The following is a 27,394-nucleotide window of genomic DNA, read 5'->3' as shown; positions in this document are numbered from 1 at the left end:
TTGCAATTAAAAATAAAAAAATATATCTGTTCAATTTTTTTTTGGAAGTGGAAGAAAAATCCAAAACTAAAATTAATGCAATTTTGTGTACATGAATTAGATTAATTGGCGACTTTTACTTGATAGCTGATTTTCAACAAGATGTAAAGGAAGAATTCAGATGTTAAAATACACATATAAAATATAGATGATCTTTAAATACATGCCAAAGTGAAAGACCTGCACATTTCCTTCAATAAAGATTTTTGAGGTCAATATACTATAATTTGTTTTATAGGGTGAAATAAAGTGGCCATTAAGAAGCAGTGTTGCATAGACAAGTTTATTCAAAAGAAGGAAACTTGTCAGTCCTGATGCAAACAGGAGTTAGTTAACATTTTTTTTGCCTTTTCCTTCATTTCACAGTCTGACTTGCTGGGCATGTTCTAGTGTGCCAGACCAAACAACTTCACAATATTACCAAATGTTATATTGACAGAGCTTAACTTTTCCATGACATCACATTACTTCATCCTACGTAGATTCTTCTTTCACCCATTGCTCTTTCCCACCTTTGCTACCAAGACAAACTTGTGGCTCTCTTTCTCAGTTAGAATGCAGGGTTTCAGACCTGAAATGTTATATTGACAGAGCTTAACTTTTCCATGACATCACATTACTTCATCCAACGTAGATTCTTCTTTCACCCATTGCTCTTTCCCACCTTTGCTACCAAGACAAACTTGTGGCTCTCTTTCTCAGTTAGAATGCAGGGTTTCAGACCTGAAATGTTATATTGACAGAACTTAACTTTTCCATGACATCACATTACTTCATCCTACGTATATTCTTCTTTCACCCATTGCTCTTTCCCACCTTTGCTACCAAGACAAACTTGTGGCTCTCTTTCTCAGTTAGAATGCAGGGTTTCAGACCTGAAATGTTAACAATTTTGTGGAACTTTAGAACACTGCAACACAGAAACTGGCCCTTAGACCATCTAGTTTGTGCTAATATATTATTTTGCCTAGTCCTATTGACCTACTCCTGGAACATAGCCCTCCCTCCATACCCATCACATCCATGTACCTATCCAAATTTTTCTTAAATGTCAAAATTGAGCCCACATTCACCATTTCAGCTTACAAATTGTGTGAAGAAGTTCCCCCCTCACGTTCTCTTTTAAAGTTTCCCTTTCAGCCTTAACCCATGCCCTCTAGTTCTTGTCTTACCGAACCTCAGGGGAAAGAGCCTGCTTGCATTTATTCTATTTATACTCATCATAACTTTGTATACCTTTATCAAATCTTCCCTTATTCTTTGATGCTCCCGAGAATAAAGTTCTAATCTGTTTCACCTTTCTCTGTCACTCAATTCCTCAAATCCCAGCAACAGTCTTGTAAATTTTCTCTGCACGCTTTCACTCTTATTGATAGTTAGGTGACCAAACTGCACGCAAATACTCCAAATTTAGCCTCACCTATGTCTTATAAAATTTCACCATAACATCCCAAATCCTATACTCAATACTTTGATTCACGATGACCAGCATGTCCACGATTTCTAAATAAGGGATGCACTAATTAGGAGTAAAATGCGGAAATCTGTCCATTCAAAGGATGATAGATCTTTGGAATTCTCTGCATATGGAATAAAAATGGAAATGCTATGGACAATTAAAAGGAAATTGGAAAGGTGGAGCAGGCTCAAGTGGCTGAATGGCCCAGCAAGTCTTTGTCAGCACACAAGACAATAAAAAATAAAACAGAATATGTTGGAAAAAGTTAATGGGTCAGGCAGGAACTATTAATGTTTAAGTTTAATGACTGCATAAATCAGTCCCTGATTGAAAATTTCCTGCATACATTTTTTTTAGTCCAAATTGCACCAGAGGGGGCAAAACTATCTGCATTTGTTTCCTTTATGATTTGAAAATAATTCCCCAGAAATATTTGGAGATCATTTCCAACAAAATGATATTTCAACCAAAATAAAGGCACAAGAATACATCTGATATGGTACTGAAAAAGGTCCAACCAGACACCAGTACGTTTTCCCTCAAATGAAATGCTGAACAATGTTTGCACATGAAATAAACCCTAGCAGCAAAGAATTGCCCACCCAACAAGCCATATAATCTGAGTATTAAAACACAACCTTGGTTCAACATTAATTTGCTTTCAGACAAGCCTGAGGAAATATGTCAAGACCTTGAGTTCTCAAACTAACTGATATTGATGCACCGTAGAAAGGGTACTGTTCACATAGTTTGGTAAGGGAACTGCTCTGCTCAAAAACTACAGAGTTGGGAATGCAGTTCAGGTCTAACTAACCCAAAAACAAACCCCTTTCATTGTCAGTAACTCTCGTTATCTCAGGAGAGCTACTCTCATCCCACCTCTTCCCCCTTCTCACATTCTCTCCCCTTTCTTCAGACAACAAATAAAACTTTTGTTTGAGAAAACAGACCTCCAAATTCAAGGACAGTTTCTGTCCTAATGTGGTCAGACTCTAGAATGGATCTCACAGAGGCAAAATGGCAATGCCTTTGCAACACCTTAACAACTATACTATCCTTGTCTATATTTTTGTACTTTTTGCCTATTATTACACAACTCTCTCCACTTATTTATTTGCCAATTTAGTTATTATTACGCTACCTGCTGTATGAGTTAGATGGACTAGATAGCATGCAAAGTGAAGCTTTATATTGTATTTCCATACACGAGATAAACAAATAATTCAATTCAACATATTACTGCCAGATCCTCGACATTTACTTGCGCAGATCTCCTCCCTTCAATCTCACGTGATTGCTGCCTCTCTGACCAGCAATCTCCTATGATTAGCCCACTTTGGCACATTGAAATTGTTGTCTCTTACTACAGCACCTTGAGTTCTATCTTCTGCTCTTTCCCCATGGCCAACAAATCTCTCTCTTTTAATAGACTCTAATTTTTTTTCCACCAATCACAAGCATGAGTGAGAATTACAGATCCAAATGTTCTCACATTCCTCTTGTCCTTTATACCCAAAATTTTACAGCCATGACCCCTGTTCTTGTGATGAAGAGCAGCTCCATTCTACTTTCACCATGTAAACCAGCTTTAAGGTTGCGCATTATAAATTCACAAAGAACCAATGAATAGTACAGTACACAGAAAGTGGCCCTTTGGCCCATCTAATTCATGCCTCGCTATTCTGCCAAGTCCCATTGACCTACACCTAGACCTGCCCTCCATACCCTTCCCATCCAGCTACCCATCTTTAAATGTCACAATGAAACCTCAATCCACCACTTCCAGTGTCAGCTTGTACCACTCTCAACACCCTCATGTTCCCTTCCAAATATTTCCCCTTTCACTCTTAACAATGTCCTCTAATTCCTGTATCACCCAACCTCAGTGGAAAAATCCTGTTTATATTTACCCTATTTATACCTCTCATAATTTTGCATTCCTGTATCAAATCTCTCCTAATTCTCTGACCCTCCAGGGAATAAAGTCTTAGCCTATTCAACCATTCCCTATAACTTAGCTCCTTAAGTCCCAGCAACATCTTTGTATAATTTCTCTTACTCTATTAATCTTATTGATATCTTTCCTGTAGTTAGGTGACCAAAACTGCCCCCAATACTCCAAATTTGGCCTCACTCATATCTAAAACACCTTCAACATAACATCCCAACTCCTGGACTCAATACTTTGATTTATGAAGCCAATAGGTCAAAAATTCTCTTTACAATCCTATCCACCTGTGTCGCCACTTTTAGGGAATTACATATCTGTATTTCCAGTTCTTTCCGTTCTACCGCACTTCTTAGTGTGTTCCCGTTAATCATGAAAGTCCTGTACTGATTTGGCCGCCCAAAATGCAACACCTCACACTTATCCATATTGAAGTCAAGTTTATTGTAATCTGATTGTACAAGTATAACCCAACAAATTAGCATTCTCTGGTGAAAAACATGCAAACATACAACCAGATATAACACACATCAAGACAAATAATACATAAGTAGGACAAATATTTTATCTATAAAAATAAAGATAATGTTGTGTGCAAATCAGAGTCTCGGATGGTTAGTGTGAACAGCTATTTTGGTTATTCAGTATCCTCACTGCCCGTGGAAAGAAGCTTTTCCTCAGCCTGGCGGTGCTGGCTTTGATACTCCTGTACTTCTTCCCCAATGGGAGCAGCCAAAAGATGCTATGTGCAGGTCCTCAGTGATTTTGTGTGCCCTTTTCAATGATCCCGGTAGATTACATCGATGGAGAGGAGGGAGGGTCCAGTTATCCTCTCTGCAACTCTTACAGTCCTGTGGATTGACCACCTGGCAGCCTGCCAGGATGCTCTCTCGATAGAGCTCCTATAGAAAGTTGACATAATTGTGGTTGGAAGCCTTGGCCACTTCAGTCTTCTCAGGAGGTGCAGTTGCTGTGGCACCTTCCTGACAAGTGATGAGATGTTGAGTGTCCATGATAGGTCACCAGTTAAGTGAACTCCGAGTAATTTGGTGCTCTCTATTCTCGCTACTAAAGAGTTGTTGATATGTAGGGGAGGGTGGTCGTTCTTGGTCCCCCTGAAGTCCATGATCATCTCCCTTGTCCACACTGAGACTCAGGTTGATACTCTTGCACCATTTCACAAGATTTTCCACCTCTTCTGTTGTTGTTCTTTATGAGGCCAACGACTGTTATGTCATCGGCAAACCTGATGACACTGTTGGAGCTCAATCTGGCAATGCAGTTGTGGGCCAGTAGCATGTGACAGTGCTTGATATTCTGCTATTGACCCAGACAGACTGTAGTCTTTCCATTTAATTCTATTTGTCATTTTACAGCCCATTTTTCCAGCTGGTTCAGACCCTGCTGCAAGCTTTACAGATGCATTATTCTATTCTCTTTAGTTGGAACTGTAATACAGGTACACAATCCTTTATCCGGACATCTAAAATCTGGAAAGCTCCAAAATCCGGCAAGTGGGGAGAAAGACCACAGCGCGAGTTGGGCGGGCGAGGGCGAGAGACCAGCAGCGTGAGTCAGGTGGGCAAGAGACCGGCAGCGCGAGTCGGGTGGACGAGACACTGGCAGCGCGAGTCGGGTGGGTAAGGGCGAGACACCGGCAGTGCAAGTCAGGCGGGCGAGGAAGGGGGTAGATCGGCAGCGCAACTGGAAGGAGGTGGGGGTGCATACAGCAGCACAATTTGGGTGGGCTTAAATCGGGCTTTCCTAAATCTGGAAAAATCCAAAATTCGGAACACAATGTCCCCCAAGGGTTCTGGTTAAAGGATTGTGTACCTGAATATTGATTAATGAACCTATCCTGAACCCATTTGACAAACTTTAACCCATCCAGCCTTGGTATATGTGGAAAATTAAAATCACGCCATTTCACAACTGTGTGTTTCTTGCAACTGTCTGCTTGAACATAGCAGTGAAACTAAAATTCCACCTAGTTTTGAAATGTAAACCAAATGTTCCTTGGTCTTCTAAACCCCACCCCCCAGGAATATCTTTACTTGAAAAGATAGTAGATAGCAATGTGGTCATTTAACTGGTAGATGTTGTTAATAGAACACCATAATGGTATCTAAATATAAATTGCTATACGTTTTGTGAAATAGGACGTTATGCGATTTGGGTGTTGTGCAAACATATTATTTATTTAGCAAAGCCATATGGGATACTATAGAGTACCTGAATTGACTAAATACCCAGGATACTACACATACAGTACTGTATTTCAGCTAATGTACCTGGCAGGGTTATGTAGTTTAATACTGTAAAATAGTGTATACATAATATAATAATACATAGTAAATATACAGAACTGTATCGCCTCAAACCGTGCATCTTGGTGCCTCACAATTCGGCGGGCAGCAACCTCCTTTGAAGAAGACCGCAGAGCCCACCTCACTGACAAAAGACAAAGGAAGAAAAACCAAACACCCAACCCCAACCCACCAATTTTACCCTGCAACCGTGTCTGCCTGTCCCGCATCGGACTTGTCAGCCACCAACGAGCCTGCAGCTGACATGGACATTACCCCTCCATAAATCTTCGTCCGCGAAGCCAAGCCAAAGAAGAATCTGTACTTACTACAATTGGAACTTGCAGGGCTAAAGTAGTGGGTGAGTTTGGAGGCTGATGCTGGTAAAGTTCTACACTGTACAAGATACTGAACTTACACTAAAATAAACTTTTGAATTTTTTTTCACTTTTTAAACTTTTTAGTAAACACTTTCTTAGCCTGTATCATACACAGTTTAACAAAGGGGATCAGGATCATCTATTTATTTGTAAGTAGAGAAGGATCACATTAAAATAACGATAGAAAATACAGTACAGAACATGTATAAGCCAGTAACATAGGCGTTTATTACGACTATCAAGACACATGTGTTATAGGTTATAGACAGTATGTATTACCATCACATGCCTAGCAGCACAATTGCTTTGTATATAAGAGACATGAGATGCGTGCGTTGCATTCGCTACCTTCAGTTACATTCGCGACATCCCGTTCTCCAATCAAGATTTCTGAAGTATTATAACCTTATGGGACCATGGACGATTATGCGGTCGGACGCTTCCCGAACGGACTTTACGTGGCGCGTGACTGCAAGTTCTTTTTACCTTTGTGGAATTCACAATAAGATGTTTCTCACAATTTGGAAGTCCCACTGTATCTCAAATCGCTCATTCAAAGCATATATTGGTCAACTCAGTATCCAAAATAAAGACCTCAGTCACTAATTCTGGATTTTTTTCACATGCATAATAAATCAGATTATAAACATTGGAATTTGAGACGTTTCTTAGCAAAAATTAACGAAATATACTCACTGATAGATAGTTAAGTGTGCTTCAGGCTTATCAAAAAGCTGCTTGAACTTGCGTTTCCAGTGGATTATTAGCATTTTCAAAACTGAGTATCAATATTTCTATAAAAGCTGCAAATTTCATTGGTCGACACTGGCCAGAGTTAAATTATTTTGGAATTCTCATCGTAAATAGGGAATTCATTCTTTAGCGAGAAAGTTAGTTTTTTGCACTGCTGAATGATGAATACAGATGGCAAAGAAAACCTGGGAAGCAGTTTAAATGATAGTCACATTTCTTTCTAATCACCAAACCCATTATGATGAAACAGGATGTGGTAGTGCAAGTCCTGGCAGACTGAGTCATTTAAGTGAAAAATTATCTTGAGGAATGCAAGTTTGCAGTTCCAACAAAATGAATGATTGGATGCAATTATAAAATACTTGCATTTAACCAAGCACTTCATAAAGGCAAAGGAGGAAAAACCCAACACCCAACCCCAACCAACCAATTTTCCCTTGCAACCGCTGCAATCGTGTCTGCCTGTCCCGCATTGGACTTGTCAGCCACAAACGAGCCTGCAGCTGACGTGGACTTTTTACCCCCTCCATAAATCTTCGTCCGCGAAGCCAAGCCAAAGAAGATAAACAACTAGGCTTCCAATTTGTTTTTGTTCTATGTTTTCTTTCTGAATTGCACAATTCGACCCAACCTACTCAGTCTACAGCAGAGAAACAAATCATGAGGCCCAATTGGTCATCTTTTCTGTTCCTTGCAAGCCTCCTTCCCATTAGCTCTTCGTCTAAGTTATAGAAGAATCACGATTAAAATGTCATTAATAAAGTAAAATTTAATTTTGGACAGAATGCAAGTGTTCAAAAAATACATTCAGCTTTAATAGCCACAGAGCATCAGAATGGGGATGTAATAGATTCATATCAGCAACTTTGTCCTGTCAAGCTTTTAATTATTAAGGATTACAGGAGGCAATTTTTTTGTTTTTGTTAAGTACATCTGATTGGAGCATATTAACATAACATAACAATTACAGCACGGAAACAGGCCATTAGGCCCTTCTAGTCCGCACCGAACCAAACACCCCTTTCTAGTCCCACCTCCCTGCACAATGCCCATAACCCTCCATCTTCTTCTCATCCATATACCTGTCCAACCTTTTCTTAAATAATACAATTGACTCCGCCGCCACTATTTCTCCCGGAAGATCATTCCACACGGCTACCACTCTCTGAGTAAAGAAGTTCCCCCTCATGTTACCTCTAAACCTCTGCCCCTTAATTCTTAACTCATGTCCTCTTGTTTTAATCTTTCCTCCTCTTAACGGAAATAGTCTATCCACATCCACTCTGTCTATCCCTTTCATAATCTTAAATACTTCTATCAAATCCCCTCTCAACCTTCTACGCTCCAAAGAATAAAGACCTAATCTGTCCAATCTCTCCCTATACTCTAGATGCTTAAACCTATTCTAAATTTCCAAGATGTCGTATTACATCCTGGGTTTCTGGGTTTAGTCGTGACTTATTTGAACAATATTTTGTTATTTTTTTCACTCATATAATCAATTATAACTGCGTCTTTATTTTTAATGGCCACAAATTTGAAACTGAGTAATTTTTACATAAGGGAAGAATCCATTTTTCATTTCATCTATTTACCCCAGTCCAATGCTAAAGTAAATCCAGAGGAATTGTAACAGCAACCACAACTTTATTTCTTATATTACTTAGAAGAAAGATCTCTGGATTTTTTGGTTTGTTGCTTTTTGTGATTTTATTTACTACCTGATTTAGATCTTCCCAAAACTTTTCCACTTTCTCACATGCCCAAATTGAAGATTTAAAAAAAATCCACCTATAGTCAGTTAGTGATTGAAATGGCAAAATCATGGAAATAAACAAATATCTTATCATTTCATAGACAATAAAGCATCTCCATTCAAAAAAAACCCACTATGAGCAACAGAAAGAAAACTTCAATAAGATTTTCTAACCTGCAAATCATTTTTTAAATTGATAAAATAATGACTTCTAAATTGCTCAAAACAAATACCATAAATATCCGTGTATAATGTGACCCCCCCCCCATTTTTGAGGGGAATTTTTTTTTATCCCCATGTATAAAACGACCCCCCACCCCGGCTGAGTCGCGCTGCCGTCTTTCCGGCCGCTCACCCCCCCTAAGTCACGCTGCCATCTTTCACAACCCTCACTTGCCTGAGTTGCACTGGTGTCTACCACTTGCCTGCCTGCCTGAGTCGCGCTGCCGACTACTCCTCGCTTGCCCGCCCACCCTAGTCGCGCTGCCGTCTCTCACGACCCCACTCCCCTCACCCACCCGAGTTGCGCTGCCGACTACCGCTCGCCCGCCTGGCCGCCGAGACGCGCTGCCAACTACCGCTCGTCCGGCCATCCACCCGAGTCGCGCTACAAGTTGCAGAAATGGTTAAAAAATTTTTTTACTCTCGTGTATAATGCGACTCCCCCTATTTTTGAGGGGAAAAGGTGGAAATTTTTTTTCGTATTGTACTCGAATATTTACGGTATATCTAACATAAACTGGGAGCAGTTCTTTCATGCCCTGAAGGGGTTAGCTATGAAACTCGCTTTCTGCACTTGTCAGGTAGCTAGTTGTACCATGCCAAAGTATGCACTTCACCACATCAGCATCCTGGTATTTTGCAAATTTCTTGTTGAGACCAGATACTGTGCAGAGTCCATATAGTATAAGCAAAATAAAACCAAATGCTGAACCAGTGGGAGCTAAATACAGGTGTGCAGCGCTGAACGTCCGATCAGGCAACATCCAACTGCATATCTGTTGTCGCCCGTGGTCCAATAGGGTTATAATGGAGATCATTCTGATCGGAGAATGGGACGTAGTGGACGTAACTGGAAATGAAGAAGAGGCAAGGGAAAAGGAAAATGCAAAAGGAGAAGAAGAACAGGTGCAGAAGATGTTCACAGTTAAGGGGCTAGCCAAATTCTTTGCAGACTGTAACAGCTTGATAGAGAGGAATGCTTATGGAGTGTTTGCTGCAGACAAAGAAATTTATGAAGATAAAGCAAACGAGGCAAACAACACGGGGCATATTCCTGAAGAAGCCGACACCTCCCCAAGAAGAGCTTCATCAGGTCCTTCAAGCATTACAGAGTGACAGTTCATCAATGGAGGTTATTCCACCTGAAACTCTAACTGTGGGACGCTATGAGAAAGTCGAGAACAGTGATGTGGAGGATCCCGATCCTTTTTGTGTGTGATATCGGCTAAGAAAATGTTGACATTAAAGTTTAAAAAGTGGTAAAAAATAGTTTAATTTCTCGTAAGTTCAGTATCCCATATAGTTTTGCTAAGTATATATAGTAATATGGTGTCTGCACAACGTCCACATCACATAACGCCCAGTTTCAGAGAATGTATCGTGGACGTTAAGCAGTACATACCTGTCTTCCAAAATTGTTCCCAGAAGTGATTTCATTAATAAATACAATTTTAATTATTTGTTTTGCCTTCCTCTAACCAACTGTTTTCTATTGTACACAAAATATAAGCATGTAGAGCAATACAAGACAGTGTCATCTTTATTGCCTCCTCAAAGACTTCTTCTCTAAAACCTTTTTGATGTCATATGTGAAATACATAATTTTTGAAATCAGATACAAATAAACATTCGAGCCACAAACCACAACACTTTACATAATAATATACTGCACTGCAACTCGATGTTCAAGTATTTTTTGGGAAAACTTGGATTCTCAATATTGTATAGCATTTCAACTGACTATAGCTTGTTAATTCAAGGCTATTTCCTTCCCAATAATCAAGATAAATATTAGCTTACTTCTACAAAGAAGTTAACGTATCAGACTCAGATCCACAAATATGAATCTACCATAAGTATGTCAGCAATTTCAGTCAAGTTTTGAACACGCATGATAAAACCACCAAAGTAATTCTTACAACTTCACTCACCTGAATTTAAAATTGACTTCAATGAATTGAGAATCCCTAGCATTCTTAAAGATGTGGTCTTTGTAAAATCCCAGAAATAGGAAATGTAAGTACTAAATATTCCAAATATTGACTTTTTCATGAAGTAACATTATTTTTGATTGAATCGTTTAGAAAATTTACTTCTGTTCTTCACAATCCATACATCATGGAAAATAGTAGAAACAGAACTGAATTGGGACATGAATGTAAAATGCATAGATTGTAAGGAAAAGGTTTAGATTCAATTCCCCTTAAAGTGACCATGTATCACATTTGCACTCAAACATTTAGGAAATGAAAGGAGCCTCTCAGTTTGAAGGGGAGAAATTATTCAAACAGGAAATGCAATTAAACAAGAAGCAAAGAAGAATTTCATCTGACAGAATTTAACCATTTTCCAACATCTAATGAGTCTTAACTATTCCAATAGTCCATTTAAACTTGTAAGCATTCCTCCGGTACACTTGGAGCCCTTACTTTCCATGTAACTGAAGCATAACCTCCCTACTTTCATATGCAATTCTCACAGCAACATTGTTAGCTTTCCCAATTTCTTGCTGGTCTTGTACACTTCTGCAAAACATGCACAACGACATCGAAATCTCTCTGCAAATCAGAGCTCTGCAATCTTTTCCCCAATGAGAGAACATACATCTGTCTTTCAAGTTAAACAAGAAAGTCTGCAGAGTGCAATGTATAAATGTGCTGGAGAAACTCAGCAGATCATACAGCCCAGGCCTGAAATGTTGGCTACCCTTTACTTCTAATGGATGCTGTGTGACCTGATGAGTTTCTCAAACACATTTGTGTAGTAATTCACACATTTTTTTAAAAAAAATCCTGCCAAAAATGGTCCATTGGAAGCTTTCGCACTGTACTCCATTTGCCAGATCTTTGACCATTTACTTAACATGTCTTTGTGTTTGGTCAATGTGACTTTTCAAGATGGAGGTGGTTGGGGGGGATATTTTTCACTGCAATGCTGATTTCAAAACTGGGCATTTGCACAAAGAGGGTTCTCCTGCAAACAATTCTTCAAAATCAAGTAGTCCCTTTATGAAGGGCCAGTGGAAGGAAAAATTAAACGTGTGGAGCTTTGTTCTCCACCCCCTACTTTTCCTTCCACTTCTTGAAGGTGTGCTATCAGCTAATTGATAAGTTTGTTAGCATGAACTCCCAGATGTTAGCCTCCTTCTCCGCCACAAAAAGTAATGAAGCATAATCCTTCAAAGTAAGGTCGTGATGGTATCAAGTGGAAAGAAGGCCGATTATGTTGTTGTCATTATTGATGATTAAGCCATAAAGGAAAATTAGAAACAGGGAAGGAAGGTTACTCTCATTGGTAAAGAGATACAGAGTGTATGAGCCAGAACCACAAGGCTGAGAAACACCTTCTCACAGACAGAGAGATTGCTGAATGACTCAATGAACTGCTCATACAAACCCTCTGAGACTCTACTATTTATTAAACAATATTTACATACACACGTGTTATTTGTCTGTATGTGTGTTGCCTGGATATCTGCTCTTTACATGTTTTTGCACTGTGGACTGGAGATCTCTGTTGTGTTGGGATGTACTTGTATAATCAGATGACAATAAACTTGAAATAGGAAACTATGATTAGAAACTGATAGGAAGAAATATAAAAGCAGAACATTGTTTAAATAGAGATGATTCAGAATGATCATGTAAGTGGAAAGTCGAATGGAAATGAAAATAAAAGGGAGTATCAAAGTAGGAAAATCATGATTCAACACAAGAGTATAGAGATTGTACTCGAGTGATACATATGATCTCTCTGAGGAGAGATAAACCTACAATGGAGGCTGTTCAAAGAAGGTTTACACAAATGTGCTGGAGAATCTCAGCAGGTCATGCAATATCCATAGAAAGTAAAGGGCAACTAACGTTTTGGGTCTGGAAGGCATGCAACGTTGATTATCCATTTCTTCTTATGGATACTGTGACCTGCTGAGTTTCTCAGCACATTTTTGTATTGCACTCGACCCCAGCACCTGCAGATTGAGATGAGAATGAGAAGTAAAATCTGAAAAAAAAATTCTGAAAAGGCTTGACAAAGAGCAATTGCAACTTAGAGCGGTAATGTCAGAATAAGGGGTGGTCATGAACAAGGCAGAGAACAAAGAATTATTTTACAAGAGGATCATGCATGTTTACAATTCTGTACCTTTCAGTCTTCTGTGGAGATCGAAACAGTGAATACATTAAAGAACATAATGTATTTTTGGTTGAGAGTTACATGGATCAGATACAATGTGAAGGGAAAGTCAAGATCAGCCCAAGCATTATCTCTGTGAGGCCCACTCCTGCTCTTATTTGTCATATTAGAACATAGAAAAGTTACCACACGGGAACAGACCCTTCAGCCGACCACACCTATTTCAACATACTGAATAGATATTTTGTGTCAGTCTTCAGCCTAGATTTCAATGACATGCCAGAAATCAGAGAGAGAGATAGAGGACAGAAAAGAGCAGTTGCTATTACAAAGGATAAAGTGCATGGGAAGCTGAAGAGGTTGAAGGTGGATGTCACTGGGACTGGATAGACTGCACTGCAGGGTTCTGAAAGAGGTAGTTGAAAAGATTGTGGAAGTAAGAGTCGTGATCTTTCAAAAATTAATGGAGTCAGGAACAGTTCCAGAGGACTGGAATTTCAAAAATGTTACTCCACTCTTTCTAAGAAGGGAGTGCGATAAAAGACCAGAAATTATTTGCCAGTTACCTTGACTTCAATGGTTAGTAAGATTCTAGAGGCCATTACAGGTGCACGATCCTTTATCCGGGCATCTAAAATCCAGAAAGCTCCAAAATCTGGCAAGTGGGGACCAGCGGTTGGGGAAGGCGGCCGAGGGACTGGCGGTCGGGGGAAGGGGGGAGATTGCCGGGCGGTCAGGGGAGGTGGCCGGGGGACCGGCGGTCAAGGAGACTGCAGGGCGGTCGAGGGACCGGCAGTTGGGGAAGGCGGCCGAGGGACCATGGTTGGGGGAGACAGCCGAGGGACTGGTGGCAGAGGGAGACGTCCGGGCAGCCGAGAGGCCACGGTCGGGGGAGACGGCCGAGGGACCGCGGTTGGGGAAGGCGGCCGAGGGACCATGGTTGGGGGAGACAGCCGAGGGACTGGCGGCAGAGGGAGACGTCCGGGCGGCCGAGAGACCACAGTCGGGGGAGATGGCCGAGGGACCAGCATTTGGGGGAGGGGGCCAAGGGACTGCGGTTGGAGACGGCTAGGCGACTGGAAGGGGGTGGGGGGTGGATACGGCAGCACAATTCTTGTAGGCTTTCCGAAATCCAGAAATATCCGAAATTCACTGTCCCCCAAGGGTTCTGGATAAAGGTTCGTGTACCTGTATTAAAGATTCAGTTCGGGATACTTGAAAGCACAAGATAAAGTAGGCCGGCCAGTATGATTTCCTTCAGGGGAGATCTTGCCTGATCGATCTGTTAAAATTCTTTGGGCAACGAACAAATAGGATAGATGAAGGATGTTGTTTATTTGTATTTTCAGAAAGCCTTTGACAAGGTGTTCCATGTGAGGCTATGAACAATTACAGCAAAGGTAGATTAGCTGACTGGCAGAGGGAATTAAGTTTCTCATCCATGCAAAACTAACTTATTAAATTCCTAATAGTGTCAATGATGAGTCAAAAAGGAAAGTCAAACTTAAACTGGAGTATATTTAAAAAATGTGACCAAAATACTTCTTCCTACCTGAGTTGCTGTTTCAGTTCATTGAATCGTGGTCTTCTGCTGGGATCGTACGCCCAACATTTGGTCATAAGGCTGTAGAGTGTCGGCGGGCAGTTTGGAGGCATTGGTAGGCGCTCACCATTTTCAATTCTACCAATTACATCGTTATTTTTTACTCCTTGAAATGGTTTCACTCCATACATCAGAATTTCCCACATACAAACACCTAAAAAATTAAATTAAGAGTTGAACACTATAATTAAAAAATTAAATCAAGAGTTGAATACTATAATTAAAAAATTAAATTAAGAGTTGAATACTATAATTAAAAAATGAAATTAAGAGTTGAATACTATAATTAAAAAAGTATTCAGACATGGTATTACTTGCTTTCAATTTTGCTTTCAAAATTTAGGGAATTGCTCAAAGTAAACGCAGTATTTTGAACAAACGTACTACTCATGAGCAAGTATTGTTGACTTAGCTAGAGAAAATAAAGGGGCTATATTTGAGAGGCCCTGCATGTCAGTGGGAGGATGACGTTTGTTGACTATAATGTACGCAACTTGTCAACTTAGTGCAGTTCATCCAGGGAAATGATTCAATAAAGCAGCCAAGATCATAACACTGATACTGGAATGTGCCTTAAAGCTGATCTGAGATGTGAAACATTGAAAAATCACTGAAATGTGGAAAAGAATGAGCTATGTTTCTCGATGCGATGGGGAGGAGCTATGGCTTATAAAGCAGGGGACAAGATGGTTCTCAGAAGATTGCTTACAGATTGCTCTGGAGGAGACAAGAGTTAAAGCTCCGTTGATCTACATGCTGCAAGAAAATTTGAGTACAAGACGAAAATCGTCTGTGAAGATTCAAATGACAAGTCTTTCATATGATGAGCGGTTGAAGCTAGGCTTATATTTTTTGGAATTTCAAAGAATATGAGGTGTTATGAGCCCAGAGGACCCCAAAACCCAACAGAAATTCACCAAGACAAATAGTTACTTAAACAAAAGTTGCTTTTAATTATCTTTGAACATGAAAACAGGTTCAAACTCTAATTTATCACTATTAACGTAACTAACTTAACTTAACCCCCTTCTAATTCTAAGTGCACATGTATAAGTTCAGAAAAGTTCTTTGATTCACACTCCAATCTCACTGGTTGCAGGCCATTCTTATACTGTGCATAAAATTTAACATTTATAAAGTTAACCAGGCTTTGGTGCTTGTAAGGTTACCGCTCAAGCAGGTTCTTGTCAGTTTTCAGAGGGAAATTTGTTATTTGCTGGACACAAACTCATTCCTTCTAATCAGTGTCTTGCCGAAGAATTTTGCCCCATCAGGGTTTTCCAGATCATAACCTGTTTTTTCAGGTCACCACATAGTTCATTTCTTGTTTCCCTTATCTCAGGTGAAACATTATACAGCCAGCCATCTCCTGTCATATGAACCACAAGGGGTTTGACCAGGCTGAACTAAGAACTCACAACCCGTCTTCAAAATGGGGTTTTTCCACAAGCTTGCCAGCTTGTCCTGTTCCAGTCCCAGCTGCTGCTGCTGCTGAACTCTAGCACTGCAGAACTGAATTCTTTCTCTCTCTCTCTCTCTCTCTGAGAAAAAACCTGTTTGACTCCCTCTGCTTGCAAAACCACATGTACCTCTTAGAACAGCAGCCTGCGGCTCTGAACCTAATCCATCAAATTCTTTCATCTGTTGCTTTTCAAAACAACAATCCATTAGTGAAGTCCCTTGGGCACTCTTCAAAGTTTTTGAAAAGGCACTCGGAGCCAGGGCTGTCTGGCTTGAGCAGAGCTTCAGTATTTTAAATGAGATCTGTTCTGAAGTGTTTGTATGTGACATACACTAAAAACGGGCCCCAATTTATCTCCCAAAAACATATCTATTTACAATATAAAATATAACATAATCTCTCACAGAGGTAACCATGAAAATATATAATATATTCAAGGTATATGCTTTAATAAAGAGCTCAAGCCTGAAAGGTTGGTTATATAAAGTACATTGTTTGACCTGCTGAGTTTCTTCAGCATTGTTTTTTTTAACTTCAATCAAGGTGTCTGCAGATTTTTGTGTTTAGATCTCCTAGTTACCTATATGAACAAGAAACATAACCAATATAGTCATCAATATATCAGCAAAATAGGTGGGGGTACTAAGAAGGCTCCTTCTTAAATTTTTAATTTAATTTTTAAAAAGAGCAGATTTAAGGTGATTTTTAAAAAAACTGTAAATGGAATGCACAAGCTTTCTGTAAGGACACAAGTCATAAGTTTAAAAAAAATGACAAAACATTGTGACAATTTGTAAATTGTGATTAATTTTTACTACTTGTTAATGATCCCCAAAGTGGAATTCAATTCAGAGTACTCTGGGCAACATGATGAAATATTATTTTTGCAAGAGAGAAAGACATAGTCTGCACAAACAGAGGTTATTACAAGTTTTTAAACAATCTGGCAATGGTGTGTAGGTGCAGGTAAGAAAGAAGCTATCTAATGTGAAAATAAGCCCATTAGGATGCAGGTAAGAAAGAAGCTATCTAATGTGAAAATAAGTCCATTAGGATGGTGGTAAAGGAAGAAGCAAAACATCCTTAGACTTGTCTTGGTGGGGAATGTAGTTGGATTGGAGGTATATGGCGAAAAAAGAACTGGTACGATCATGAAACTAGATTCTACTAGAGCAGAAGGTATTAGGTATTATAAATATGATTGGGAAGAGATCTGACAAAGGGGAAAGTTGTTCTGATGTAATATCCTTCATCTGAAATGTTAGCTTAGTTCCCCTCTTCAATAGTCTCCCCCTCTGATGCTGCCTGACATGCTGTTTTATTTCAGATGAAGAAATCTACAGGGGATTACGACGACAATCTACAGGTGACCCTAACACCTGCAGGGGATTGATGAATATGCATAATAAAAATGTTTGGAAAATGAGGTTAGAGCAGTATTGCAGAATCAACAGTCAGTTTATGTCGTGGCTGTAAACTACATTATGAGATGTTAAGCAGCCTGGGTATATAAGGTTCAGTTTAGCAGAATGAGAGAGAACTTAAGTGAAATAAAGAAATATAGCAGGGTAGATGTAGGGATGATATTTTCACCGGTTGGATGTCTAGAACCAGGGCAGTCACAGTCTCAAAATAAGAGGTTTGTCATTCAGGGAAAAGAGGCATTTTTTTCTTCCAAAAGATGGTTATTCACTCATTAAGGATATTCAAGACAGAGATTGATATTAAGAAAATAAAGAGATAACACTGAACAGAAAAGTGGCACTGAGGTGAAAAAACTCAGCTGTGATCCTTCTGACCAAATGGCCACCTTCTGCTTCTATTACTTACATTATTATGTAAATCAGAGAAAGAAGGAAAGCAAGTTTGATTTGTGGGCGATGGCATGGGGAATAGAATGGAAAGCTTTAGAAAGGGCTGAGCAGGTCCGAGCAATCAGAAAAATCAATGAGTTTCTTGGATTTCCCATTAGGTGAGAAGTTGAAGAAGCTGAAGATAATCTGAAATTATATTCTATTTATAACATGAAAAAAATGTTTTGTTGTACATTTATCCAAAGATAGAAATGGGAAATATAAGGATACAATTCTAATATGGAAGCAAAAGGAGCATAAATGGCATTAAAGCCAACTTACCAAACATCCAGACATCACTTGCTGAGGTAAACCGGCGGAAGTTGATTGATTCAGGAGCCATCCATTTGATGGGTAATTTCCCTTTTGAAGCTGCCATGAGAGGAATGCAAGTTTACAAACATTGGCATCTGAAGTATACTCTTCAGAAAATACGCTTCTGTGATCACCGGACAAAGCATGTGCACAAATCACCCCTCAGTTTTCACAAGGCACGCCAACAGGAAAATATGCTTCAAATGAATCGGACACTGTGCTGCTTCACAATGGTGAGTTCTGTTCAAGTTTCTGTTGACATTTATTTTCATTTCAATTCTCCTTGAATCAATGGCAGAGAGAGTTGCTACTGAACCTAATTATTGGTACATGGTCCATTGGGGCTCAGGATTATTTTATTAAACTATGTTCATGGATTGCTAAAGCTGAAGAAACAGGCCAACTGATTATTTTAATTCATCACTTGAGCACCAGATCTTGTAAACCAAATGACCAAATTCAAATTCATGAAAGGAGTATAGGTACTCCCAAACTTACGACTGTAATTGGAACCGAAGCATCAGTCATATCTCAAAATTGACGCAAGTCGGAATCTTGCTCACGTGCATGGAGGTATTGAAGTCTTAAAGCAAACTTTTAAATCTTTATTTCATCATAGGTTTGACAATTAACAACTTAAAGCTTCCTGAATTTGTCGATCAACCTTGGCGAATCTTTCCACATTCTGGTCCATGCTTACCTTGTTAGTCAGTGTCCCCGGGTCTGTAGCATGAACACAGGAATCAAGATGGCCATACCCAGCCTATGGACCCTGGAATGCTGACAACCAAGTATGCACATTTTGGGCTCTACAGGCCCACCATTCCTGTTATAGTTTGTCAAATACAACAATCTGTGTAAATTTATATAATTAAAAAAAAAATTTGGTCATATATGCAGATGGACGCAAATCGGGGATTACCTGTAATTGGATTATCAGCTTGAGAAATTTAATTGAGTAAGGCTTCTAATGACATTTGGCTGTGGCAGCTGAAGTTCTTTAATTTTGGACCAAAAGTACAAAAAAGATAGTTGAAAGAAACTTGTCTTGAAAAAAAGGTAATTCTGTGTGGTTGGGTTTGTTTCAGGCAAATTAACATTTAAACCGAAGAAAAAGATGGCCACAGCCCTTACATAACTCACATTTTAAATTCAGCATTTAAAAAAAATTCAATTTGAATTGCAATGAAAACTAAGTAGATAATATGTCGCAGATTCGGACCAAGGCATTCCAAAGGCTGGGAAAATTGTAGCGCTATGCTTTCAAATCAAAAGTCATTATTACTGAAGCACTTTTAGTCTCAGGTGATTCAGGTGTTCAGAACAGTTTTTCTGTGACAATATTAATCTGATTCAAAATAAGCTTGGGCTTTGATTTTATTTATTTACCTTTTAAATTTTGGGTGCATTGGAAAGCATTGCTCATTCTTAAAAAAATGGTGATACGCTATCTTCTTGGAAAACTGCGGTCCTTCTGGGGAAGGACATTGTTATTAGCAAGAGTTTCAGGATTTTGAGATAAGGACTGCCATCTACAGAGAGGTGGAGCGGCTCATGAAATGGGTCGAGAACAACCCGAGTCACAACGTGGCCAAGACAAAGGAGATGATTGTGCACTATAAAGGAGGAAGAAGGACTTCTTCTTCACTTCACATCAATGGTTCCATTGTGGAGAATATGAAGTTCCTTGGTGTGTATGCAAAGGGAAACGTATCAGACCCATAACACCTCCTCATTAGTCAGGAAAGCATATCAGTGCTTACATTTCCTGGAGAGTGAGGAGGGCAAGGCTACCAGCCCCCCAGCTTGACATTTTACAAGAGCACAACTGAACAGCCCCATTGAGAAGGAAAATCACAGATGACCCTAAGAATAGTGAATATGGTGGCAGGGGTTCTGTGGCTGAAGGACACACACAGGCAGTGAGTTGGTGGCGACTTGCTCGTAAGGAACCCACATAGACTGTGGCGACTCGTAAGGAGCCCACACAGGCTGCGAGCTGCAGGAAACTGGTTCATGGGAATCAGGCATCAAGGCCGGGATTTGAGGGGATGTGGAGGGCAAAAATCCATGGACAATCAGTGACTATGAGGGGACGCTCTTTTGCTTCTTTCTCTGACTGCAATGGGTGCCAAGCAAAACTAATGGCGAATCTTTTGTCTGCCTTATGGCAGATTAAAGCCAATTTTGTATATTATAGAGCAGCATGGTTGGTGTAGTGTAATGCCATTACAGTGCCAGCAATCAGGTCCTGGGTTCCAATCCTGCACTGTCTGTAAGGAGTTAGTATGTTCTCCCTGTGTCTGCTTGGTTTCCCCAGGGGATTCAGTTTTCTCCCATCATTTGAAATGTGATGGCCTGTTATTGGATTGTATGTCTAAATTAAAAAAAAATTACATTTCTGTTTTATTACATGACAATAAACAGTGTCGTGTCTGAGAGTGTATGGCTGGCTGTATCATTTTGTGGTATGGTAGCTGCAAGGGATCATCAAAATGGCTGTGTCAGCCTCGCCAGCCACTCTGGCCTCCGGCACCTCGGCCTTCGGGGCTGTTCGTTGCCACCAGCGGCTCAATATGCGGCAGAGCAATGGCCATCTCCCCTACCCATAATCCCCCATGCAGCTAGAACCATTCTGGAAAACGTAGAGTGGTTCCAGCTGCGTGGGGGGAATTATAGGCAACGAAGCCGGCCATAGCTCAGCTCGAATATATGGCGCCATGGCACCAGTAGCCACATCTCCTGAAAGCAGCATCAATGCAGACATCGGAGCAGGCTTTCCTGGTAAGAAATACCTTTTAATTTGGCTTTTAAGTGGCCTCCATATCTCCCTTTCCTCTATTGACGACATTTAGTGGGGGCGGGGATCTGCTTAAATAGAACTCGAAGAATTATTGAGGATCATTTCCATCCAAAACATAGTATCTTAGACCTACTACCATCAAGGAGGTGCAGGAGCATCAGGCAGGGAAATAGCTTCTTTCTGCAGGGTGTGACAGGCTGTAACCGAATAAGTCATCCCAAAATATTTACATTTATTTTAAATTATATCTTTATGTATATAGGTGATTATTTTGTGCTGTGGATTGTGAATGTATGCGTGTGAACTGTGAACTGAAGAAAGACTACTTCATCGAGTTGTATATGTACAGTCAGATAATAAATGTGAACATAAGCATAATGTGCACATGCACTGAAATTCTTACTTGCTGCAACCAAACAGGTACACAAGATACACCAACTTCAATAATAAAAATTATTTTCCGGCAGTAAGGAAACAGATAATAAATATAAAGGATATATAAATATTCAGTTACAGTTAGTGCATGAAAAAAAAATGGCCATTTCAAAAGTACAGACAGATCTTTTGATGGTTTTAAGTAGTTTAAGAATTGGGTAGAAAGGGGAAGTTTAAGAGCTCCCAGCTCTTCTGGAAAAAAAAGTGCTATCTTCCCAAGCCAGCAGTGTACGACTTGCCGTCATAATCCATCTTGATGGTAGAGGTCATGGATCTGGGAGACATTATCTGAGTGGCATGAGGGAGTAACTGCAATACCCTTTGTAGATAGTGTACACTATGGCTATGGTGCAATGCTGGTGGGGTAAATACAATTTACAGTTGGTGGAAAGTGCCCCAAATAGTCAGCTTTGCCCCCTGTGCTTCAGGTTTGCCAGAGTAGCACTCATCCTGCCACGTGCAGAGTATTCTCTCATAATTCTCATTTGCACGTTTTAAATGGTGCAAAGTTAGGAGTGGGTTACTTACCACACAAAACCTAGCCTTTGGCACCCTTATAACCAGAGAATTAAATTGGCGTGTACGCCTGAGTTTCCAGCCAATGGTTGCTCTAGGATCTTGATTCTAGAGGGCAGTGAATGTCAAGAGCAGGAGGTTGGACTCTCTCTTGTGAAGTGGTCACTGTCTGGCACTTTCTGGAACAGTGTTACTGATTTGCCAATGAACATTGCACAATAATGTGCAATAAACAATGTACATTAAACATCCGACCTCCAATTATGTGTCAGAAGCGGCTGAGAATTCTTGGTTTAGGATTCTGTCCTGAGCAATTCCTGCAGAGATGTCATTAGACTGGCAAGACTGATATAAATCAATCATCATTATTTTCCTTTGTGTCCAACCACTTCCATTTGATGTTCAATTACTTCAATTTTACAAGGGATGCTGGATGCAGTGCAAGACCAAATTCCACCTCGGCGTGAAGCAATGTCACTCTCAGGTCACTGATGGAATTCAGCTCTTTCTTAAATAGCTGGACCAAGGGCACAATACAGCCATATGGTCCCAGTGAAATCCAAACATGAAAACAGCGAGCAGACAATGAGGTTGCTTCTTAGCAACATGGCTGACGATTAAATGTTTACTTTCTCAGATCTGCCCTTTATGTAAAATATAATTTTGACTGACATATATTTAATCTCATTGGGTTGCATTGCACCAGAATTACTTAACAAGGCAATACAACAAGCACAGTGAATTTTGATCATGCAAACTAAGGGAGCTTAATAATATGCTAGTGGTGGATCCTTTCTCTCAAGTGCTTTCATTACACAAAGGTATTGGTTAATCAGCAATAAATCAGGTCAGTATTGATTCATTTATACATCCAGTTATCATTCCAATGATCTATTTTTCCCTCTGAAACAATTCAAGTGGTAGTAAACTTGCTGTTAGCATGGATGAGATAAATTAACAAAAAATGTTCTGGGATTGCCCACACAATCTAATTCGCACCTTTGTAGTAAGTGCTATCTTCCATGTATCTTGACAAGCCAAAGTCTCCTAACTTTACACAGTCCAATGAGGATACCAAAACATTTCTAGCAGCAATATCCCTGTAAGACAAAAATGCACAATTAAAATGGCCATTACATTCCTGTGACTTTGTCCATTTATTCATATGAAAACTGGTGACAGAATGGAACTGTCAATATTTATCTGCTGAATTAGCAACAAATGTGAGACTTCCAAGTCAAACATGGAAGTCCCAAACATACTGGATTGAATTTAGTGTAGAGATAAAGCTTGTTCAGAGACCCTGGCACTTACACTGGCATGGGTCCTACAAACCACTGGAAGAAGAAAGGAAAAGGCAAAGTTAGTTACTTAATAATTATTTGGGTTTTGTTTAATGCTTGCAATTATTTTCAAGTATGTTTGAATGTCTTAGCTGATTTTTAATTCTATTTAATTGATTTTAAAATTTAGTAATTCTAAAATGCTTATGAGCTTGACCACAGGAAGACATGGGAGCAAATCAATGAGGCAAAATATTTAGGAGAATTTCATGACCTGGGTTGATGACCTGGGAAATGAAGGTGATAATTTAATACGACTCAATGAAGACAACACTCATAATGTGAACTTTAATTTCAGAATTCTTTTTGGATGTTATCTTTACTGATGTCTTCTCAGATAAATTATGTCCATTGGCTCCAGATTTTACCATGAACTTTGAGACGTCTTGGTTATGTCATTGTGTTAGAGACAATGTTATTGCTCATCCTGCCCATTTACTAGAGGTTCGTTCGTGGGTTTGTCCCACACCCACCCTTCCTGTGGCCAATGCATTGTTGTAGTTTGTCCACAGTAAATAAAGGAAAACTGAAGATGGTCTGGAGGAGAAAACCCGTTGACATTTACACACTCAACTGCTGGCTCATCGGAAATCAATCTGCTCAGTCATTGATTATTCACTCTCACTGAATTAAGATTTCCTCTCACTAACAATCTATTGCTTCGTGGAATGGATTACACATACTACAACAATTGCATGATGAATATCTACACTACTGTTCAATTTATTTTTTTAAACTTTCCCTCAGTATTCTCTTATGTATCACCATTCAACAATAGTTCAGTAAAATCCCCATTATCTAGAATTCAAACAACTGGCAGCCTCAAGCAACCAGCAAAAAAAATATAGTGGAAAATAATTAGGCAAAGAATACAAAAGTTTAAAATTGGCACCCCCTAGCGGCCAGTTTGCCAATACACACAACACACAATCTCAGGCAACTGGAAAATTCACATATCCGGCATCTACCAATCCCCATGGGTGCTGGATGCTGGTATGCCATTCTACCTGGGGTTTTACTGTATAATACAATTTGGTGAACATCCTCTTTCAATTATTAAACATTGCAAATAGTATGCCACTTTGCACTGAGGCTCCAGAAAGTCGCAACAAAAGCCATGCTATTTAGCTCTGTTGAAATTCAATGAGCACTCATGTTTGCCCAGTAATAAACTCAATAACTTTATTGCACAATTATGGATAAATGTAATAATGTATTGGAAATACTCAACAAGTCAGGCAGGAACTGTTGAGTGAGAAAGGTTCCTGATGGATAATTAATGATGTAAAATAATAACTCTCCGAAGAGGTAATCAGAGATTGTATTTCCAGAAATTTTTCATTCATTTCCAAATTGAATATTTAAATTTTATTTTGCTATTCCATTTCTTTAAAAATAATTTTTGGTTTCTTGGTCGACCTGGAGATCTCATAGAAGAATTTACTTTCTTTCACAATAAACTTCAAGCTATTCTTCGTGGACTGTGTGGCTTTGTTAGGCAATTTAATACTGGTCGAGTACCCCATATCCGAAGATTCAAAAACTGAAAATATCCAAAACCCAATTTTTTTTAGGGCAAGTTGAAAAAAATTCATCACCTGACTTGCCTATGTGTGGGGCTCTGTGGTGTCCCTTTGAGAACAAGAGCTCTGGTGTACAAAGATAGAGTTGAAAATGGCAAAAAGGCCTGCAGATACCACTAGGGATAACAGTGAATTTCTTATCAGTCCATGATTATGCAAACAAAAAGGCATGGGTCACCAGGGATATGTTTTCAGATTGGTTTAACAAACACTTTGGACAAGCGTGTTGTGCTCACTGCAGGGAAGCTGGATTGGATGACAACTGTAAGATTTTGTTATTCCACGACAACTATTCGGCTCATCCTCCAGCTGAAAATTTCAACAAAGATAATGTTCACATCATATACATTCCCTCAAATGTTACTTCATTCATTCAGCCATGTGATCAAGGTATCCTTAGATCAATGAAGAGTGAATATAAAAATAGTTTCTTGAACAACATGCTGTCAGCAGTGAACAGAGGCTTGGGAGTGGCAGGTTTCCAAAAGGAGTTTAGCAATAAAGGATGCCATATATGCTGTTGCCAACGCTTAGAACACAATGACTAAAGACACAGTTATACATGCCTGGCACCACCTCTGGCCTGCAACTATGTTCAGTGACGATGGTGATTTTGGATTATTCCGTAGGTCAGGTGAGAAAAATATGTTGTGTGACCTCCTTTATACATAAGTTCAGAGACTGTCAGTAAGCTGGAAGAAGTGGATATTGAAGAATTTTTAAAAATTGATAATGAGGCTCCAGTTGTTCATTCGCTGACTGATGGTGAAATTGTTCTGAATCAAGGTGATCTCAATGAAGAGGACTTAGTTACGTTAACACTGCAGAAAAAGTGCCTATATCAACATGGTGAAATGTGTGATGGACTTATTGAAGGACTAGAGTAGCGTACATTCATAACAGAACAAGAAATCATGTCAATTTATAAATCAAAGAGATTTCTAAGACAAAAACTATTGTTAATGAGGCAGATGACACTGGAAGAAGCATTTGAAAAAGCCATCGAGAAGAATTTCTAGTGTTTGGTGCAGAATTGATCTTCTTTTGTAAGCAGATTGTTTTTTTTTAAGTACTAAATGTTATTTCATGTGAATTTTCCACTTGTGGCGTAATGCTGGCGTTCAAAAAGCCTGTCGTCGTTTGTTGTTTAACTACTGATACAGATATTCTGTTGATGATACTTGGTGCTTAGTTCCATTGTTCCAAAAACTGAAAAAAAAACCTAAAAACTGTAAAACCTCTGCTCCCAACCATTTTGCATATGGGGTACTGTACTGTATTGAAAATTGAAACCAAATTTTATCTGTCAACCAGAAGGGGGCACTGATTTAGCACTGTTTCCAAAATTTGATTGGTTTCCTTCACACAGAGAGATTGGCATAATGGTATGTATATTATATTTGATTTATTATTTAGTTTCTACTTTACTTTTCCCTGTTATTTATAATGGAGCAGATCAACAAAAATTAAATGCAAGCAGGTTTCTATGATGAGGACTCCATTAATAATTTGCAAGTGAAAAATATCAGGAAGCTCACCTCTGATAGATGGGAAGCATTAAACACATAATTATTGTTCTGTCAAGAACACAAGGGCCTTCTCCCCATATGACCTGTCTGGTATTACTTTGGTTCAAACATCCATTTATTTCTGCTTGACTACTATTAATTGGCGAATGTTAATTTATGCATTGAGTTAGGTTCTTTGGAAGCAAAACAAAAATCCAACAGTATCTTTTCCTTTGAAAGGAATCAAAATGCACATCTACTCACCGATGTACAAATCTCTTACTCTCCAGATAAGAAAGTGCTGTGCTTAACTGGTAGGCATACAAAATTAAGGAGGCCAAGTCCAAACTGTACTTCCTTACTTGCAAAAACGACCGTAACTGAGTGAAAAATATACCAGTATAAAACATTAAAATGTAGTTCTAAAACTTATATTTTTAGAAACATACAATCACAAATATAACTGGGAGAAGCATAATGTGACAACCCTTTAGGAAATCACTTACAATTTCGTGCATCCTCAATTTTACATTTTGCTTGCAAGAAAGTTTTTCTAAATTTTAGATTATTACATTTTTGAAAGTGCTTTTCGCATCTAAAAGTAGCTTATAAAAATACTAATTATGAATGAAACTGAATTGATCAACATTACCAAGATAACAGGAAATTTTTTTTCAATAAATGCTCTTTTAAACATGAAATGTTTTATCAGAAATGGAGCACATACATATTTGATTTCTTTAAATGATCCATTATTTGAGTAATTTTGTAGCCATTTTGACATTTTATGCAAACTGCATCCAATGAATCTCCTTCATCAATTTTCAGCATTAATTCTTCAAGGGCTGTTCTTAATTTGTTAAGTATATGCTTCATGTTTTTAATAAATGTTTATTGCCAATCCTGACTCATGGCCTCAGTCATTTTATATTTAGAAAAAAAGATTGACATATGATACATGATAATCACGTGTTTC

The 27,394-nt window shown here is 39.1% G+C and overlaps 1 protein-coding gene across 12 annotated transcripts in view; it reads right to left on the bottom strand.

The window, feature by feature from the left end:
• The window catches only part of LOC138755765 (focal adhesion kinase 1), a 457,595-nt gene that overhangs the window by 63,111 nt on the left and 367,090 nt on the right, over positions 1-27,394 (bottom strand). For all 12 annotated transcript variants that reach the window (XM_069922333.1, XM_069922329.1, XM_069922332.1 and 9 more), the window contains 4 exons: positions 26,683-26,798; positions 22,984-23,084; positions 18,198-18,287; positions 14,550-14,754 (listed from right to left, as the gene is read on the bottom strand). In XM_069922333.1, coding sequence (XP_069778434.1) covers positions 14,550-14,754; positions 18,198-18,287; positions 22,984-23,084; positions 26,683-26,798 — 512 coding nt within the window. The remainder of the gene's footprint in view (positions 1-14,549; positions 14,755-18,197; positions 18,288-22,983; positions 23,085-26,682; positions 26,799-27,394) is intronic.

This window comes from Narcine bancroftii, chromosome 2 (genome assembly GCF_036971445.1).
Source record: "Narcine bancroftii isolate sNarBan1 chromosome 2, sNarBan1.hap1, whole genome shotgun sequence".
In the NCBI taxonomy this organism is placed as follows: Eukaryota; Metazoa; Chordata; class Chondrichthyes; order Torpediniformes; family Narcinidae; genus Narcine; species Narcine bancroftii.
This window is presented reverse-complemented; position numbering and strand designations above follow the sequence as displayed.